The sequence below is a fragment of the Coregonus lavaretus genome (assembly GCF_964263955.1).
Source record: "Coregonus lavaretus genome assembly, contig: HAP1_SCAFFOLD_544, whole genome shotgun sequence".
Classification (NCBI taxonomy): domain Eukaryota; kingdom Metazoa; phylum Chordata; class Actinopteri; order Salmoniformes; family Salmonidae; genus Coregonus; species Coregonus lavaretus.
The window spans coordinates 189,860-211,574 of NW_028160932.1; the positions used below are offsets into that span (position 1 = coordinate 189,860).

At 40.6% G+C, this 21,715-nt stretch overlaps 1 protein-coding gene across 2 annotated transcripts; it reads right to left on the reverse strand.

Moving 5' to 3' along the window:
* Positions 1-256: 256 nt before the first annotated feature.
* On the reverse strand, positions 257-20,724 carry LOC311121290 (prostaglandin reductase 1-like). 2 transcript variants are annotated; one of them, XM_084195794.1, is made up of 9 exons: positions 20,424-20,724; positions 17,201-17,387; positions 16,272-16,375; positions 12,810-12,977; positions 8,621-8,738; positions 8,300-8,455; positions 8,068-8,173; positions 7,577-7,695; positions 257-700 (listed from the first exon to the last, which is right to left on the reverse strand). In XM_084195794.1, the coding sequence occupies exons 2-9, from the start codon at positions 17,306-17,308 to the stop codon at positions 590-592; spliced, it is 990 nt and encodes a 329-aa protein (XP_084051920.1). In that variant the 5' UTR covers positions 17,309-17,387; positions 20,424-20,724; the 3' UTR covers positions 257-589. The 2 variants fall into 2 exon arrangements, with proteins under 2 accessions (XP_084051920.1, XP_084051921.1); XM_084195795.1 differs by having other exon boundaries at positions 17,201-17,354; positions 20,424-20,640.
* Positions 20,725-21,715: the final 991 nt, after the last annotated feature.

Here is a 21,715-nt window from a genome sequence, read left to right on the forward strand (position 1 = left end):
GTTATGATGTTGCTAGGTGTTGGGTTAAGGTCACTACAGTATAAACTCAGTATAGACCAGGTTATGAGGTTGCTAGGTGTTGGGTTAAGGTCACTACAGTATAAACTCAGTATAGACCAGGTTATGAGGTTGCTAGGTGTTGGGTTAAGGTCACTACAGTATAAACTCAGTATAGACCAGGTTATGGGGACTGTCTGGTAATTAGTCAAATCTTATGTTATTGGTATAGAAAAAGTAATGATCAGTAGGCTGGATATATTATAAACATTGTATTGTGAAGACATGTTTATTTAGTTAATAGCATCACACTGGAACAAAGCCTGTCTGTCTGTTGAATTACACTGGACCAAAACCTGTCTAGCTGTCTGTTGAATTACACTGGACCTAAACCTGTCTTGCTGTCTGTTGAACGTGTCTATGGATAAACATGGAACAGAACATTAGAGTGTGGTATTCAGGAAGGATTCGGGAATGTTGAGTACAAAGAGATTCCGGATCTAGAACCTGGAGTGTGTATGAAGTTAAGTGTTCTGGAATGCTTTAGCCAGATGTTCTGGAGGAGTGTAATGTTGATGTGATTGTGACATCTTCACACCTTGACCACAGCCTTGCCGATGTTGTCTCCCTGTAGCATGCCCATGAAGGCAGCAGGCATGTTGTTGAAACCACTGGTGATGTGTTCATTGCATCGCAGCTTGCCCTGAAGGATCAACACAAACATTTTATTCTCCTCCTCGTCATCAGCGTCATCATTACTGTCATCACCATCATCATCCTCGTCATCATCATCATCACCGCCGTCATCACTGTCATATTCTTCCTCATCATCATCATCAGGCTTACACAGTGTTTGGCAACTGTTTTCATGGATTCACATGACTCAACAAAACTACCTTCAGAAGGAATCTTTACTGGATGGGTTTCTATTGTATCCTGAATGTCCATAACACTGGTAATAGAACACTAGTAATATAACACTGCCAATAGAACACTGGTAATAGAACACTGGTAATAGAACAGTGGTAATAGAACACTGCCAATATAACACTGGTAATACAACACTGGTAATAGAACACTGGTAACACAACACTGGTAATAGAACACTGGTAATACAACACTGGTAATATAACACTGGTAATAGAACACTGGTAATAGAACACTGGTAATATAACACTGGTAATAGAACATTGGTAGTAGAACACTGGAAATAGAACACTGGTAATAGAACATTGGTAGTAGAATACTGGTAATAGAACACTGGTAATACAGCACTGTTAATAGAGCACTGGTCGTAGAACATTTGTAGTAGAACACTGGTAATAGAACACTGGTAATACAGCACTGTTAATAGACACTGGTCGTAGAACACTAGTAATATAACACTCCCAATAGAACACTGGTAATAGAACACTGGTAATAGAACAGTGGTAATAGAACACTGGTAACACAACACTGGTAATAGAACACTGGTAATACAACACTGGTAATATAACACTGGTAATAGAACACTGGTAATATAACACTGGTAATAGAACATTGGTAGTAGAATACTGGTAATAGAACACTGGTAATACAGCACTGTTAATAGAGCACTGGTCGTAGAACATTTGTAGTAGAACACTGGTAATAGAACACTGGTAATACAGCACTGTTAATAGACACTGGTCGTAGAACACTAGTAATATAACACTCCCAATAGAACACTGGTAATAGAACACTGGTAATAGAACAGTGGTCGTAGAACACTAGTAATATAACACTCCCAATAGAACACTGGTAATAGAACACTGGTAATAGAACACTGGTAATAGAACACAAGTAATACAACACAAGTAATACAACACTGGTAATATAACACTGGTAATATAACACTGGTAATATAACACTGGTAATATAACACTGGTAATATAACACTGGTAATATAACACTGGTAATATAACACTGGTAATACAACACTGGTAATAGAACACTAGTAATATAACACTGGTAATAGAACACTGGTAATAGAACACTAGTAATATAACACTGGTAATAGAACATTGGTAGTAGAACACTGGTAATAGAACACTGGTAATAGAACACTGGTAATATAACACTGGTAATAGAACACTGGTAATAGAACACTGGTAATAGAACACTGGTAATAGAACACTGGAAATAGAACACTGGTAATAGAACACTGGTAATACAACACTGGTAATACAACACTGGTAATACAACACTGGTAATACAACACTGGTAATATAACACTGGTAATAGAACACTGGTAATAGAACACTGGTAATAGAACACAAGTAATACAACACAAGTAATACAACACTGGTAATAGAACACTGGTAATATAACACTGGTAATATAACACTGGTAATATAACACTGGTAATACAACACTGGTAATAGAACACTAGTAATATAACACTGGTAATAGAACACTGGTAATAGAACACTAGTAATATAACACTGGTAATAGAACATTGGTAGTAGAACACTGGTAATAGAACACTGGTAATACAGCACTGTTAATAGAGCACTGGTCGTAGAACATTTGTAGTAGAACACTGGTAATAGAACACTGGTAATACAGCACTGTTAATAGACACTGGTCGTAGAACACTAGTAATATAACACTCCCAATAGAACACTGGTAATAGAACACTGGTAATAAAACAGTGGTAATAGAACACTGCCAATATAACACTGGTAATAGAACACTGGTAACACAACACTGGTAATAGAACACTGGAAATACAACACATGTAATATAACACTGGTAACACAACACTGGCAACAGAACACTGGTAATAGAACACTGGTAATAGAACACTGGTAATAGAACACTGGTAATAGAACACTGGTAATAGAACACTGGTAATAGAACACTGGTAATAGAACACTGGTAATAGAACACTGGTAATAGAACACTGGTAATACAACACTGGTAATACAACACTGGTAATACAACACTGGTAATATAACACTGGTAATAGAACACTGGTAATAGAACACTGGTAATAGAACACTGGTAATAGAACACTGGTAATAGAACACAAGTAATACAACACAAGTAATACAACACAAGTAATACAACACAAGTAATACAACACTGGTAATAGAACACTGGTAATATAACACTGGTAATATAACACTGGTAATATAACACTGGTAATATAACACTGGTAATACAACACTGGTAATAGAACACTAGTAATATAACACTGGTAATAGAACACTGGTAATAGAACACTAGTAATATAACACTGGTAATAGAACATTGGTAGTAGAACACTGGTAATAGAACACTGGTAATACAGCACTGTTAATAGAGCACTGGTCGTAGAACATTTGTAGTAGAACACTGGTAATAGAACACTGGTAATACAGCACTGTTAATAGACACTGGTCGTAGAACACTAGTAATATAACACTCCCAATAGAACACTGGTAATAGAACACTGGTAATAGAACAGTGGTAATAGAACACTGCCAATATAACACTGGTAATAGAACACTGGTAACACAACACTGGTAATAGAACACTGGAAATACAACACATGTAATATAACACTGGTAACACAACACTGGCAACAGAACACTGGCAATAGAACACTGGTAATAGAACACTGGTAATAGAACACTGGTAATAGAACACAAGTAATACAACACAAGTAATACAACACTGGTAATAGAACACTGGTAATAGAACACTGGTAATATAACACTGGTAATATAACACTGGTAATAGAACACTGGTAATAGAACACTGGTAATAGAACACTGGAAATAGAACACTGGTTATAGAACACTGGTAATAGAACACTGGTAATACAACACTGGTAATATAACACTGGTAATATAACACATGTAATATAACACTGGTAACACAACACTGGCAATAGAACACTGGCAATAGAACACTGGTAATAGAACACTGGTAATAGAACACTGGTAATAGAACACTGGTAATACAACACTGGTAATAGAACACTAGTAATATAACACTGGTAATAGAACACTGGTAATAGAACACTGGTAATACAACACTGGTAATAGAACACTGGTAACACAACACTGGTAATACAACACTGGTAACACAACACTGGTAATACAACACTGGTAATAGAACACTGGTAATAGAACACTGGTAATACAACACTGGTAATACAACACTGGTAATATAACACTGGTAATATAACACTGGTAATATAACACTGGTAATAGAACACTGGTAATACAACACTGGTAATAGAACACTGGTAATACAACACTGGTAATAGAACACTGGTAATAGAACACTGGTAACACAACACTGGTAACACAACACTGGTAACACAACACTGGTAATAGAACACTGGTAATAGAACACTGGAAATAGAACACTGGTTATAGAACACTGGTAATAGAACACTAGTAATATAACACTGGTAATATAACACTGGTAATACAACACTGGTAATACAACACTGGTAATAGAACACTGGTAATAGAACACTGGTAATATAACACTGGTAATACAACACTGGTAATAGAACACTGGTAATACAACACTGGTAATAGAACACTGGTAATGGAACACTGATAATAGAACACTGGTAATAGAACACTGCCAATATAACACTGGCAATATAACACTGGTAATAGAACACTGGTAATACAACACTGGTAATATAACACTGGTAATATAACACTGGTAATAGAACACTGGTAATAGAACACTGGTAATAGAACACTGGTAATAGAACACTGCCAATATAACACTGCCAATATAACACTAGTAATACAACACTGGTAATACAACACTGGTAATAGAACACTGGTAATAGAACACTAGTAATATAACACTGGTAATATAACACTGGTAATACAACACTGGTAATACAACACTGGTAATAGAACACTGGTAATAGAACACTGGTAATACAACACTGGTAATAGAACACTAGTAATATAACACTGGTAATAGAACACTGGTAATAGAACACTGGTAATACAACACTGGTAATAGAACACTGGTAACACAACACTGGTAATACAACACTGGTAACACAACACTGGTAATACAACACTGGTAATAGAACACTGGTAATAGAACACTGGTAATAGAACACTGGAAATAGAACACTGGTTATAGAACACTGGTAATAGAACACTAGTAATATAACACTGGTAATATAACACTGGTAATACAACACTGGTAATAGAACACTGGTAATAGAACACTGGTAATACAACACTGGTAATATAACACTGGTAATAGAACACTGGTAATATAACACTAGTAATATAACACTGGTAATAGAACACTGGTAATAGAACACTAGTAATATAACACTGGTAATATAACACTGGTAATACAACACTGGTAATAGAACACTGGTAATAGAACACTGGAAATAGAACACTGGTAATAGAACACTGGTAATAGAACACTGGTAATACAACACTGGTAATACAACACTGGTAATATAACACTGGTAATATAACACTGGTAATATAACACTGGTAATAGAACACTGGTAATACAACACTGGTAATAGAACACTGGTAATACAACACTGGTAATAGAACACTGGTAATAGAACACTGGTAACACAACACTGGTAATACAACACTGGTAATACAACACTGGTAATACAACACTGGTAATACAACACTGGTAATACAACACTGGTAATAGAACACTGGTAATAGAACATTGTAGTAGAACACTGGAAATAGAACACTGGTAATAGAACATTGGTAGTAGAACACTGGTAATAGAACACTGGTAATACAGCACTGTTAATAGAGCACTGGTCGTAGAACATTTGTAGTAGAACACTGGTAATAGAACACTGGTAATACAGCACTGTTAATAGACACTGGTCGTAGAACACTAGTAATATAACACTCCCAATAGAACACTGGTAATAGAACACTGGTAATACAACACTGAAAATATAACACTGGTAATAGAACACTGGTAATAGAACATTGGTAGTAGAACACTGGAAATAGAACACTGGTAATAGAACATTGGTAGTAGAACACTGGTAATAGAACACTGGTAATACAGCACTGTTAATAGAGCACTGGTCGTAGAACATTTGTAGTAGAACACTGGTAATAGAACACTGGTAATACAGCACTGTTAATAGACACTGGTCGTAGAACACTAGTAATATAACACTCCCAATAGAACACTGGTAATAGAACACTGGTAATACAACACTGGTAATAGAACACTGGTAATAGAACACTGGTAATAGAACATTGGTAGTAGAACACTGGAAATAGAACACTGGTAATAGAACATTGGTAGTAGAACACTGGTAATAGAACACTGGTAATACAGCACTGTTAATACAGCACTGGTAATACAACACTGGTAAAAGAACACTGCCAATATAACACTGGTAATACAACACTGGTAACACAACACTGGTAACACAACACTGGTAATACAGCACTGGTAATACAACACTGGTAATACAACACTGGTAATACAACACTGGTAATACAACACTGGTAATACAACACTGGTAATACAACACTGGTAATAGAACACTGGTAATAGAACACTGGTAATACAGCACTGTTAATACAGCACTGGTAATACAACACTGGTAAAAGAACACTGCCAATATAACACTGGTAATACAACACTGGTAACACAACACTGGTAACACAACACTGGTAATACAGCACTGGTAATACAACACTGGTAATACAACACTGGTAATACAACACTGGTAATACAACACTGGTAATACAACACTGGTAATAGAACACTGGTAATAGAACACTGGTAATAGAACACTGGTAATAGAACACTGGTAATACAACACTGGTAATAGAACACTGGTAATAGAACACTAGTAATATAACACTGGTAATAGAACACTGGTAATAGAACACTGGTAATACAACACTGGTAATAGAACACTGGTAATAGAACACTGGTAATAGAACACTGGTAATACAACACTGGTAATACAACACTGGTAATACAACACTGGTAATAGAACACTGGTAATACAACACTGGTAATAGAACAATGGTAATAGAACACTGGTAATAGAACACTGGTAATAGAACACTGGTAATAGAATACTGGTAATATAACACTGGTAATAGAACACTGGTAATACAACACTGGTAATAGAACACTGGTAATATAACACTGGTAATAGAACACTGGTAATAGAACACTAGTAATATAACACTGGTAATAGAACACTGGTAATACAACACTGGTAATAGAACACTGGTAATACAACACTGGTAATACAACACTGGTAATAGAACACTGGTAATACAACACTAGTAATAGAACACTGGTAATAGAACACTGGTAATAGAACACTGGTAATAGAACACTGGTAATAGAACACTGGTAATAGAATACTGGTAATAGAACACTGGTAATAGAACACTGGTAATAGAACACTGGTAATAGAACACTGGTAATAGAACACTGGTAATAGAACACTGGTAATAGAACACTGGTAATAGAACACTGGTAATAGAACCCTGGTAATAGAACCCTGGTAATAGAGCAATAGTAGTAGAACCCCGCTAGTAGAACCCTCTCCCTGTACCTCAGTCATCCAGGCCATCAGCCTCCTCAGTGACTGCTGGTGTTTGTGTTTCCAGCGACCACACAGGAAGCCCTCCATCCTCAGCTGCTTGAAGATCATATGGGTGTGGACATACGGCCCTGAAATAGAATATTAACATATACAGATATACGGATGCAGTTACACAGATGCAGATATAGTAAGATCATATGGGAGTGGACATACGGCCCTGGCTAATAAACAAATACCTGTCTGTGGTGTGGACAGTATACCTGTCTGTGGTGTGGACAGTATACATGTCTGTGGTGTGGACAGTATACTTGTCTGTGGTGTTGACAGTATACCTGTCTGTGGTGTGGACAGTATACCTGTCTGTGGTGTGGACAGTATACCTGTCTGTGGTGTGGACAGTATACCTGTCTGTGGTGTGGACAGTATACCTGTCTGTGGTGTGGACAGTATACCTGTCTGTGGTGTGGACAGTATACCTGTCTGTGGTGTGGACAGTATACCTGTCTGTGGTGTGGTGTCGTTGTACATTGAGATGCTTCCACACACAGCTATTCTGCCATACTCTCTCATCTGAGGCATCACTACACTGGAGAACTTCCCACCAACCTGGACAGAGAGAGAGAGAGAGAAAGAGATTGGACTTTGATACACACACACACACGCATGTGCACACACACACACACACACAGACAAAGAGTGCGTCTGTGTGTGTGAGTGGTGCAGCGGCCTCACGTTCTCAAAGTAGCAGTCGTATCCGTGTGGCGCGGCCTCCCTGAGTGAGTTCTCCAGAGAGGTGACAGTCTTGTAGTTGAAGACCTGGTCAAAACCCAGCTCCTTTAGATAGGACAGCTTGGTATCTGTCCCCGCACAGCCCACCACTGTACAGCCCTGAGGACACACACACACACACACACACACACACAGACTCATTATACATTATGAAAGTCACTGATAAATCACAGAGGCACATGGAATATAGAACACAACTTGGAAGTAACTAACACTGTGGAGAAGTTGTGGGAACGCTGTGGGAATGTTGGGGGAATGTTGTACCTTGATCTTGGCGATCTGTCCCACCACTGAGCCCACAGCCCCTGCTGCAGCGTTCACCAGAAGAGTCTCCCCCTCCTTTATCTCACACACCTCCTCTAGTCCATACAGAGCTGTCAGACTGTAGAGAGATATCATCACCACACCTCCTCTAGTCCATACAGAGCTGTCAGACTGTAGAGAGATATCATCACACCTCCTCTAGTCCATACAGAGCTGTCAGACTGTAGAGAGATATCATCATCACACCTCCTCTAGTCCATACAGAGCTGTCAGACTGTAGAGAGATATCATCACCACACCTCCTCTAGTCCATACAGAGCTGTCAGACTGTAGAGAGATATCATCACACCTCCTCTAGTCCATACAGAGCTGTCAGACTGTAGAGAGATATCATCACACCTCCTCTAGTTCATACAGAGCTGTCAGACTGTAGAGATATCATCATCATCACACCTCCTCTAGTCCATACAGAGCTGTCAGACTGTAGAGAGATATCATCACACCTCCTCTAGTCCATACAGAGCTGTCAGACTGTAGAGAGATATCATCACACCTCCTCTAGTCCATACAGGGCTGTCAGACTGTAGAGAGATATCATCACCACACCTCCTCTAGTCCATACAGAGCTGTCAGACTGTAGAGAGATATCATCACACCTCCTCTAGTCCATACAGAGCTGTCAGACTGTAGAGAGATATCATCACACCTCCTCTAGTCCATACAGGGCTGTCAGACTATAGAGAGATATCATCACACCTCCTCTAGTCCATATAGAGCTGTCAGACTGTAGAGAGATATCATCACACCTCCTCTAGTTCATACAGAGCTGTCAGACTGTAGAGATATCATCATCATCACACCTCCTCTAGTCCATACAGAGCTGTCAGACTGTAGAGAGATATCATCACACCTCCTCTAGTCCATACAGAGCTGTCAGACTGTAGAGAGATATCATCACACCTCCTCTAGTCCATACAGAGCTGTCAGACTGTAGAGATATCATCATCATCACACCTCCTCTAGTCCATACAGAGCTGTCAGACTGTAGAGAGATATCATCACACCTCCTCTAGTCCATACAGAGCTGTCAGACTGTAGAGAGATATCATCACACCTCCTCTAGTCCATACAGAGCTGTCAGACTGTAGAGAGATATCATCACACCTCCTCTAGTCCATACAGAGCTGTCAGACTGTAGAGAGATATCATCACACCTCCTCTAGTCCATACAGGGCTGTCAGACTATAGAGAGATATCATCACACCTCCTCTAGTCCATATAGAGCTGTCAGACTGTAGAGAGATATCATCACACCTCCTCTAGTTCATACAGAGCTGTCAGACTGTAGAGATATCATCATCATCACACCTCCTCTAGTCCATACAGAGCTGTCAGACTGTAGAGAGATATCATCACACCTCCTCTAGTCCATACAGAGCTGTCAGACTGTAGAGAGATATCATCACACCTCCTCTAGTCCATACAGAGCTGTCAGACTGTAGAGAGATATCATCACACCTCCTCTAGTCCATACAGAGCTGTCAGACTGTAGAGAGATATCATCACACCTCCTCTAGTCCATAAAGGGCTGTCAGACTGTAGAGAGATATCATCACACCTCCTCTAGTCCATACAGAGCTGTCAGACTGTAGAGAGATATCATCACACCTCCTCTAGTCCATACAGAGCTGTCAGACTGTAGAGAGATATCATCATCACACCTCCTCTAGTCCATACAGAGCTGTCAGACTGTAGAGAGATAACATCACCACACCTCCTCTAGTCCATACAGAGCTGTCAGACTGTAGAGAGATATCATCACCACACCTCCTCTAGTCCATACAGAGCTGTCAGACTGTAGAGAGATATCATCACACCTCCTCTAGTCCATACAGAGCTGTCAGACTGTAGAGAGATATCATCACACCTCCTCTAGTCCATACAGGGCTGTCAGACTGTAGAGAGATATCATCACACCTCCTCTAGTCCATACAGAGCTGTCAGACTGTAGAGAGATATCATCACACCTCCTCTAGTCCATACAGAGCTGTCAGACTGTAGAGAGATATCATCACCACACCTCCTCTAGTCCATACAGAGCTGTCAGACTGTAGAGAGATATCATCACCACACCTCCTCTAGTCCATACAGAGCTGTCAGACTGTAGAGAGATATCATCACACCTCCTCTAGTCCATACAGAGCTGTCAGACTGTAGAGAGATATCATCACACCTCCTCTAGTTCATACAGAGCTGTCAGACTGTAGAGATATCATCATCATCACACCTCCTCTAGTCCATACAGAGCTGTCAGACTGTAGAGAGATATCATCACACCTCCTCTAGTCCATACAGAGCTGTCAGACTGTAGAGAGATATCATCACACCTCCTCTAGTCCATACAGGGCTGTCAGACTGTAGAGAGATATCATCACCACACCTCCTCTAGTCCATACAGAGCTGTCAGACTGTAGAGAGATATCATCACACCTCCTCTAGTCCATACAGAGCTGTCAGACTGTAGAGAGATATCATCACACCTCCTCTAGTCCATACAGGGCTGTCAGACTATAGAGAGATATCATCACACCTCCTCTAGTCCATATAGAGCTGTCAGACTGTAGAGAGATATCATCACACCTCCTCTAGTTCATACAAAGCTGTCAGACTGTAGAGATATCATCATCATCACACCTCCTCTAGTCCATACAGAGCTGTCAGACTGTAGAGAGATATCATCACACCTCCTCTAGTCCATACAGAGCTGTCAGACTGTAGAGAGATATCATCACACCTCCTCTAGTCCATACAGAGCTGTCAGACTGTAGAGAGATATCATCACACCTCCTCTAGTCCATACAGAGCTGTCAGACTGTAGAGAGATATCATCACACCTCCTCTAGTCCATACAGGGCTGTCAGACTATAGAGAGATATCATCACACCTCCTCTAGTCCATATAGAGCTGTCAGACTGTAGAGAGATATCATCACACCTCCTCTAGTTCATACAGAGCTGTCAGACTGTAGAGATATCATCATCATCACACCTCCTCTAGTCCATACAGAGCTGTCAGACTGTAGAGAGATATCATCACACCTCCTCTAGTCCATACAGAGCTGTCAGACTGTAGAGAGATATCATCACACCTCCTCTAGTCCATACAGAGCTGTCAGACTGTAGAGAGATATCATCACACCTCCTCTAGTCCATACAGAGCTGTCAGACTGTAGAGAGATATCATCACACCTCCTCTAGTCCATAAAGGGCTGTCAGACTGTAGAGAGATATCATCACACCTCCTCTAGTCCATACAGAGCTGTCAGACTGTAGAGAGATATCATCACACCTCCTCTAGTCCATACAGAGCTGTCAGACTGTAGAGAGATATCATCATCACACCTCCTCTAGTCCATACAGAGCTGTCAGACTGTAGAGAGATAACATCACCACACCTCCTCTAGTCCATACAGAGCTGTCAGACTGTAGAGAGATATCATCACCACACCTCCTCTAGTCCATACAGAGCTGTCAGACTGTAGAGAGATATCATCACACCTCCTCTAGTCCATACAGAGCTGTCAGACTGTAGAGAGATATCATCACACCTCCTCTAGTCCATACAGGGCTGTCAGACTGTAGAGAGATATCATCACACCTCCTCTAGTCCATACAGAGCTGTCAGACTGTAGAGAGATATCATCACACCTCCTCTAGTCCATACAGAGCTGTCAGACTGTAGAGAGATATCATCACCACACCTCCTCTAGTCCATACAGAGCTGTCAGACTGTAGAGAGATATCATCACACCTCCTCTAGTCCATACAGATCTGTCAAGACTGTAGAGAGATATCATCACACCTCCTCTAGTCCATACAGAGCTGTCAGACTGTAGAGAGATATCATCACACCTCCTCTAGCCCATACAGAGCTGTCAGACTATAGAGAGATATCATCACACCTCCTCTAGTCCATACAGAGCTGTCAGACTGTAGAGAGATATCATCACACCTCCTCTAGTCCATACAGAGCTGTCAGACTGTAGAGAGATATCATCATCATCACCATCTTCTTCACCCTCATCACCACTATGTCTCTCACACCTCTCAACCACACAGAGAGAGAGAGAGAGAGAGAGAGAGAGAGAGAGAGAGAGAGAGAGAGAGAGAGAGAGAGAGATCCATCCTACCCAGGCATGCCGATGGCCCCCAGGGCCAGGGAGAGGGGGATATCCTGGGGCCAGTCGGGCAGCACAGGGGTCAGCTCTGCCACATCACACACCCAGTGACTCCTCCATCCACAATCACTGACCACATGGCAGCCTACCGGGAAGCTGGGGTTACAGCTCTGGATCACCCTGGAGGGAGGGAGGGAGTGAGGGAGGGATAGAGAGAGAGAGGTGGAGAGAGAGAGACAGAGAGCAAGAGGTGAGTGTGTGAAAGCATGTGTCAGTAAGTCTATAGTGTGTCAACATGAGTGTCAGTGAGTCTATAGTGTGTCAACATGAGTGTCAGTGAGTCTATAGTGTGTCAACATGAGTGTCAGTAAGTCTAGTGTGTCAACATGAGTGTCAGTAAGTCTATAGTGTGTCAACATGAGTGTCAGTAAGTCTATAGTGTGTCAACATGAGTGTCAGTAAGTCTATAGTGTGTCAACATGAGTGTCAGTAAGTCTATAGTGTGTCAACATGAGTGTCAGTAAGTCTATAGTGTGTCAACATGAGTGTCAGTAAGTCTATAGTGTGTCAGCATGAGTGTCAGTAAGTCTATAGTGTGTCAACATGAGTGTCAGTGAGTCTATAGTGTGTCAACATGAGTGTCAGTAAGTCTATAGTGTGGTCCTCTGTAGCTCAGCTGGTAGAGCACGGCGCTTGTAACGCCAAGGTAGTGGGTTCGATCCCCGGGACCACCCATACACAAAAATGTATGCACGCTTGACTGTAAGTCGCTTTGGATAAAAGCGTCTGCTAAATGGCATATTATTATTATTATTATTAACATGAGTGTCAGTAAGTCTATAGTGTGTCAACATGAGTGTCAGTGAGTCTATAGTGTGTCAACATGAGTGTCAGTAAGTATATAGTGTGTCAACATGAGTGTCAGTGAGTCTATAGTGTGTCAACATGAGTGTCAGTAAGTATATAGTGTGTCAACATGAGTGTCAGTAAGTCTATAGTGTGTCAACATGAGTGTCAGTAAGTATATAGTTTGTCAACATGAGTGTCAGTGAGTCTATAGTGTGTCAACATGAGTGTCAGTGAGTCTATAGTGTGTCAACATGAGTGTCAGTAAGTCTATAGTGTGTCAACATGAGTGTCAGTGAGTCTATAGTGTGTCAACATGAGTGTCAGTAAGTCTATAGTGTGTCAACATGAGTGTCAGTAAGTCTATAGTGTGTCAACATGAGTGTCAGTGAGTCTATAGTGTGTCAACATGAGTGTCAGTAAGTATATAGTTTGTCAACATGAGTGTCAGTAAGTCTATAGTGTGTCAACATGAGTGTCAGTAAGTCTATAGTGTGTCAACATGAGTGTCAGTGAGTCTATAGTGTGTCAACATGAGTGTCAGTAAGTCTATAGTGTGTCAACATGAGTGTCAGTGAGTCTATAGTGTGTCAACATGAGTGTCAGTAAGTTTATAGTGTGTCAACATGAGTGTCAGTAAGTTTATAGTGTGTCAACATGAGTGTCAGTGAGTCTATAGTGTGTCAACATGAGTGTCAGTGAGTCTATAGTGTGTCAACATGAGTGTCAGTAAGTCTATAGTGTGTCAACATGAGTGTCAGTGAGTCTATAGTGTGTCAACATGAGTGTCAGTAAGTCTATAGTGTGTCAACATGAGTGTCAGTGAGTCTATAGTGTGTCAACATGAGTGTCAGTGAGTCTATAGTGTGTCAGCATGAGTGTCAGTAAGTATATAGTCAACATGAGTGTCAGTAAGTATATAGTGTGTCAACATGAGTGTCAGTAAGTCTATAGTGTGTCAGCATGAGTGTCAGTGAGTCTATAGTGTGTCAACATGAGTGTCAGTAAGTCTATAGTGTGTCAACATGAGTGTCAGTAAGTCTATAGTGTGTCAACATGAGTGTCAGTAAGTCTATAGTGTGTCAACATGAGTGTCAGTTAGTATATAGTGTGTCAACATGAGTGTCAGTAAGTCTATAGTGTGTCAACATGAGTGTCAGTTAGTATATAGTGTGTCAACATGAGTGTCAGTAAGTCTATAGTGTGTCAACATGAGTGTCAGTAAGTCTATAGTGTGTCAACATGAGTGTCAGTAAGTCTATAGTGTGTCAACATGAGTGTCAGTAAGTCTATAGTGTGTCAACATGAGTGTCAGTAAGTCTATAGTGTGTCAACATGAGTGTCAGTAAGTCTATAGTGTGTCAACATGAGTGTCAGTAAGTCTATAGTGTGTCAACATGAGTGTCAGTTAGTATATAGTGTGTCAACATGAGTGTCAGTAAGTCTATAGTGTGTCAACATGAGTGTCAGTGAGTCTATAGTGTGTCAACATGAGTGTCAGTAAGTCTAGTGTGTCAACATGAGTGTCAGTGAGTCTATAGTGTGTCAACATGAGTGTCAGTAAGTATATAGTGTGTCAACATGAGTGTCAGTAAGTATATAGTGTGTCAACATGAGTGTCAGTAAGTCTAGTGTGTCAACATGAGTGTCAGTGAGTCTATAGTGTGTCAACATGAGTGTCAGTAAGTCTATAGTGTGTCAACATGAGTGTCAGTAAGTCTATAGTGTGTCAACATGAGTGTCAGTTAGTATATAGTCAACATGAGTGTCAGTAAGTATATAGTGTGTCAACATGAGTGTCAGTAAGTCTATAGTGTGTCAACATGAGTGTCAGTAAGTATATAGTGTGTCAACATGAGTGTCAGTGAGTCTATAGTGTGTCAACATGAGTGTCAGTAAGTCTATAGTGTGTCAACATGAGTGTCAGTGAGTCTATAGTGTGTCAACATGAGTGTCAGTGAGTCTATAGTGTGTCAACATGAGTGTCAGTAAGTCTATAGTGTGTCAACATGAATGTCAGTGAGTCTATAGTGTGTCAACATGAGTGTCAGTAAGTCTATAGTGTGTCAACATGAGTGTCAGTGAGTCTATAGCGTGTCAACATGAGTGTCAGTAAGTCTAGTGTGTCAACATGAGTGTCAGTAAGTCTATAGTGTGTCAACATGAGTGTCAGTGAGTCTATAGTGTGTCAACATGATTGTCAGTAAGTCTATAGTGTGTCAACATGAGTGTCAGTGAGTCTATAGTGTGTCAACATGAGTGTCAGTAAGTCTATAGTGTGTCAACATGAGTGTCAGTAAGTCTAGTGTGTCAACATGAGTGTCAGTGAGTCTATAGTGTGTCAACATGAGTGTCAGTAAGTCTATAGTGTGTCAACATGAGTGTCAGTGAGTCTATAGTGTGTCAACATGAGTGTCAGTAAGTCTATAGTGTGTCAACATGAGTGTCAGTAAGTCTATAGTGTGTCAACATGAGTGTCAGTACGTCTAGTGTGTCAACATGAGTGTCAGTAAGTCTATAGTGTGTCAACATGAGTGTCAGTGAGTCTATAGTGTGTCAACATGAGTGTCAGTAAGTCTATAGTGTGTTTGAGTCCACATGCCCTTCTCCCCCATAATGTTTCCTTACTTGGCAACTTGTGACCCAATCATCACGTCTCCCTCCTTCATCTTCGTCTGGCTGTAGGGTCTCATGTAGGGGTCCACACTAAGGAACACAGCCTCCAACAGCACCTAAACAGGGGTCTATTCATTAATGCACAACGTAGCGAAACGTTTTGCAACTGAAAATATTTTTTTACAAAAATGAATAATTGTTCAAGGGTGTATTCATTAGTGATTACCGTTTTGCAAAGAAAACACATTGTTTATATTGGACAAATTCAGATTAGTCCCTCCCTGTTTCGGCCCAGATAACCAGTTTCTAGTACAAATGTATTAAGCACAGGTTATCAAGTCATTTCATATGCCATGGAACATGTTGGAATTGCAAAAGGGATGTGTTAATTCTGTGTGAAATTTCCGGTAGGGCTATGTGTCCAAGACTATTTTCCCCCTCTGAGACATTAAAGAGTAATTACGCCACTTTTCAACTTCATATTCAATATCTCCAGCATCAATCCAGTGTCTACATATATGAAAAAAGTGTGTGTCTATGATCTGTGCTTAAAAACATAAGAAGGCCCTAAACAAATATTCTCTGTGACATCACAGGGTAGGATTAAAAGTTTAAAAAACGGTGATTTTCAAAACCTGCAAAGAGTTTCCCAGAGGTAAAGAGTTTCCCAGAGGTAAAGAGTTTCCCAGAGGTAAAGAGTTTCCCAGAGGTAAGGTGTTTTCTTGCTCTCCACTTTACCGCGAATCTGTGTTGGAAAACCACTGTTGTTTTTTTTGATGATGTCATCGGGTAGAACTTTGTAATGTTATATATGTTTTCTACAAAACATAGAAATGCACTGTTTCCAAATATGTAGACACTGGTATTGTGCTGCAGATAGTAAAAATAAGATAGAAAAGTAGTGGAATTGCCCTTCAAAGACTATCCTATCCTATCCTCACCTGTCCATTCCTGGGCTGTGGCAGCGTCTCCTCCCTCAGATGGAAGTCACTAGCCTTGGGGAAACCCTGGAAGTGCTGTCGTAACGTCCAGGCCTTGGACACAACCATGGTGCTCTGCTCCTCTGGTCTAAAGCAGTAGATCTGTAGAGACTGGCTGGATGGAAGAGGAGGAGGAGGAGACAGGGGTCTGAGTGTATGAGAGAGAGAGAGAGAGATATAGAACATGTGTTGTGTGTCTTGGGTGGAAATCACAGTGTAAATATTTGCATTCCTTTGTGCATATCCTAATACATCCTATCACAGCTATGTTTACACAGGGAAGGTCATGAAAACTATTGTTTACCCATGTCTACTCAGGGCAGGTCATGAAAACTATTGTTTACCAATGTTTTCTCAGGGCAGGTCATGAAAACTATTGTTTCCCATGTTTACTCAGGGCAGGTCATGAAAACTATTGATATGACATAAAAACAGATTAAGCTACTTTGGGTTCGGAGCAAATATACATTTTCATTCTCTACTGCAAGATAATGGACAATAAAGTTTTCTTCTTGTACACTACCGCTCAAACGTTTTAGAACACCTACTAATTCAAGGGTTTTTCTTTCTTTTTACTATTTTCTACATTTTAGAATAATAGTGAAAACATCAAAACTATGAAATAACACATATGGAATCATGTAGTAACCAAAATAAAGTGTTAAACAAATTTTATATTTGAGATCCTTCAAATAACCACCCTTTGCTTTGATGACAGCTTTGCACACTCTTGGCATTCTCTCAATCAGCTTCATGAGGTAGTCAATGCATTTCAATTAACTGATGTGCCTTCCTAAAAGTTAATTTGTGGAATTTCTTTCCTTCTTAATGCATTTGAGCCAATCAGTTGTGTTGTGACAAGATAGTGGGGGTATACAGAAGATAGCCTTATTTGGTAAAAGTCCATTTTATGGCAAAAACAGCTCAAATAAGCAAAGAGAAACGACAGTCCATCATTACTTTAAGACATGAAGGTCAGTCAATACGGAAAAAGTGCAGTCACAAAAACCATCAAGCGCTATGATGAAACTGCCTCTCATGAGGACAGCCACAGGAATGGAAGACACAGAGTTACCTCTGCTGCAGAGGATAAGTTCATTAGTGTTACCAGCCTCAGAAATTGCAGTCCAAATAAATTATTCACAGAGTTCAAGTAACTGACACACCTCAACATCAACTGTTCAGAGGAGACTGTGTGAATCAGGCCTTCATGGTCGAATTGCTGCAAAGAAACCACTACTAAAGGACACCAATAACAAGAAGAGACTTGCTTGAGCCAAGAAACTCAAGCAATGGACATTAGACTGCTGGAAATGTGTCCTTTGGTCTGGAGTCCAAATTGGAGAGTTTTTGTTCCAACCGCCATGTCTTTGTGAGACGCAGTGTGGGTGAACGGATGATCTCTGCATGTGTATTTCCCACCGTAAAGCATGAAGGAGGAGGTGTTATGGCATGGGGGTGCTTTGCTGGTGACACTGTCTGTGATTTATTTAGAATTTAAGGCACACTTAACCAGCATGGCTACCACAGCATTCTGCAGCGATACGCCATCCCATCCGGTTTGGGCTTAGTGGGACTATCCTTTGTTTTTCAACAGGACAATGACCCAACACACCTCCAGGCTGTGTAAGGGCTATTTTACCAAGAAGGGGCGTGATGGAGTGCTGCATCAGATGACTTAGCCTCCACAATCCCCCGACCTCAACCAAATTGAGATGGTTTGGGATGAGTCGGACCGCAGAGTGAAGGAAAAGCAGCCAACAAGTGCTCAGCATATGTGGGAACTCCTTCAAGACTGTTGGAAAAGCATTCCAGGTGAAGCTGGTTGAGAGAATGCCAAGAGTGTGCAAAGCTGTCATCAAGGCAAAGGGTGGCTATTTGAAGAATCTCAAACATAAAATATATCTTGATTTGTTTAACACTTTTTTGGTTACTACATGATTCCATATGTGTTATTTCATAGTTTTGATGTCTTCACTATTATTCTACAATGTAGAAAATAGTAAATATAAAGAAAAACCCTTGAATGGGTAAGTGTTCTAAAACATTTGACCGGTAGTGTAATTCAAATGATTCTACTTCTTTACCTGAATATGCTGATTACTGCAGCATAAAACTGAAGAACTATGTCCAGCTATCCTGGGCCTATTCTTCAGGTTTCGAGATCAAATATATGCACTTGTTTGAAGCAGACGACCAAGCTATTCTATGCTAGCCGTTATGCTTAATACTAAACTGATATCAATATGTGTTGTTAACTCAATGTTTCTCAGGCGTCAACATGCGGAATAGACCTACTTCTGCAACAAACAACAAAAAATACATTCCTTACCTAGCTATATTTCACGGTGTAAAGCTGATGAACTATTGCCATCTATGTTTTCCATTAAAGTATTTGGTAATTGAATGAAATAGACATATAAGCACTGCCACTGTTGATTTCAGAAAACTTAATTACAGCTACTTTGCAACAGTGTTGCTATGGGTTGCTATATGGGTGGCAGTAACGACTTTGATCTCGAATGCGTCCACTTCTTGCAGAGAAATGACACCCCGGCAATGAACTAAAGCAGCCGTTCAGAATGAAATCTAGTCGTGATGAATTGGCTTTTATGGAATGCAATATATGCACTTGTTCAGACAAGATTACAAAAACCCAAGGCTGGTCCCAAATCTGTTTGTATGCCTACTGTAGCCTACATACAACCAACTCGTATTCCTGTAGTCGGTGTCTGTGGTTGAAGTTTAATTATTGGTTTGAAGCAGACGACCAATATACTCTATGATAGGCGTTATGCTTAATGATAAACTGATATCAATATGTGTTGTTAATTCAATGTTTATCAGGTGTCAACATGCTGAATATACCTACTACTTCAGCAACAACAACAAAAAGGCGAGGAGCGGAAGAACCCGCCCGTAGGCTACATGCGTGCTGGTAAACATTTCATCCAAGCAGCCAGATAACGGATTGGGACGAGTTCTACTTTTAGCTAATCCGAATCCTCACTCGTACGAAATCCGTTAGTAAATTACGCAGTGTTCACATTTCCCACCACAAAATCGACTGAATGAGTGTAGGCCTACGTCTCCTAAACGCGGAACTTGTAAATTCGATAAACATTTGGACTAAACAAACACGGAACATTATGGTAGAAAAGTGTGCAATGTCTGTATAGTTTACCTGCTTCAGTTCAGGGTCGCCCACGACTGCTGGAGAAAGTTGCCTTGTCGGTGGATCTCAAGATTGGATATAGTAGTCGATCTGTCGCAGTGTCCGGAAAGTAACTGTGGACTTTGTTACTGGAGTTTGAGTTATAACGTTGCCTAACCTTTCACCCGAATATTTCCTCACAGACCGAAAAAGCGGAATCGGTCAACCCGCACGCGCTGCGCCTAATAGTGCGTTTATAACCAAGTAGGATGGTGGTATTTACCATGTCTCTTGAACGCCCCCCCAACTGGTAATAGAGGGAAACTCGTCTATCATCCCTGAGCTCAGACTTCTCCCACATGCTGACCTCAGACGTCACCTAATAAGGAAATGACCTCCAGAACAGCATTTTCGGCAGTTAAATGCAACAACAAAACATTATTTATAAAAAGCAATCTATTATTATGTTTTTGTAACACTATAATTCCTTTACAAGCATGATATCCATACTTTTAGGTATGCCTGGTATGGCAACTGCTCGGCCTCCGACCGCAAGGCACTACAGAGGGTAGTGCGTACGGCCCAGTACATCACTGGGGCCAAGCTTCCTGCCATCCAGGACCTCTATACCAGGCGGTGTCAGAGGAAGACCCTCAAAATTATCAAAGACTCCAGCCACCCTAGTCATAGACTGTTCTCTCTGCTACCGCCAAGTCTAGGTCCAAAAAGCTTCTACCCCCAAGCCATAAGACTCCTGAACAGCTAATCATGGCTACCCAGACTATTTGCACCCCCACCCCATCTTTTTACGCTGCTGCTACTCCGTTAATTATTTGTGCATAGTCACTTTAACTCTACCCACATGTACATATTACCTCAACTACCTCAACTAGCCGGTGCCCCCGCACATTGACTTTGCATCGGTACCCCCCTGTATATAGCCTCCCTACTGTTATTTTATTTTACTTCTGCTCATTCTTTCTCAACACTTTTTTGTTGTTGTTGTTTTATTTTACTTTTTTATTAAGAAATAAATGCATTGTTGGTTAAGGGCTGTAAGTAAGCATTTCACGGTAATGTCTACACCTGTTGTATTCGGCGCATGTGGCAAATCAAATTGGATTTGATTTGATTTGGTTGATGCAGCTTGTTGGCTTTTAGCCAATTGCAGTTTCTCAATGAGTTCAAAGCATGTGAATGCATCCAACTGGTATTTACGACGTCATAACTGGTACTTACCACCTTCTCACTCTGTTATGAACGCAGCATTACTCCATCAACTTATGCTGCCTTCATAACCAAGTGGGAAGGTGGTAATTACT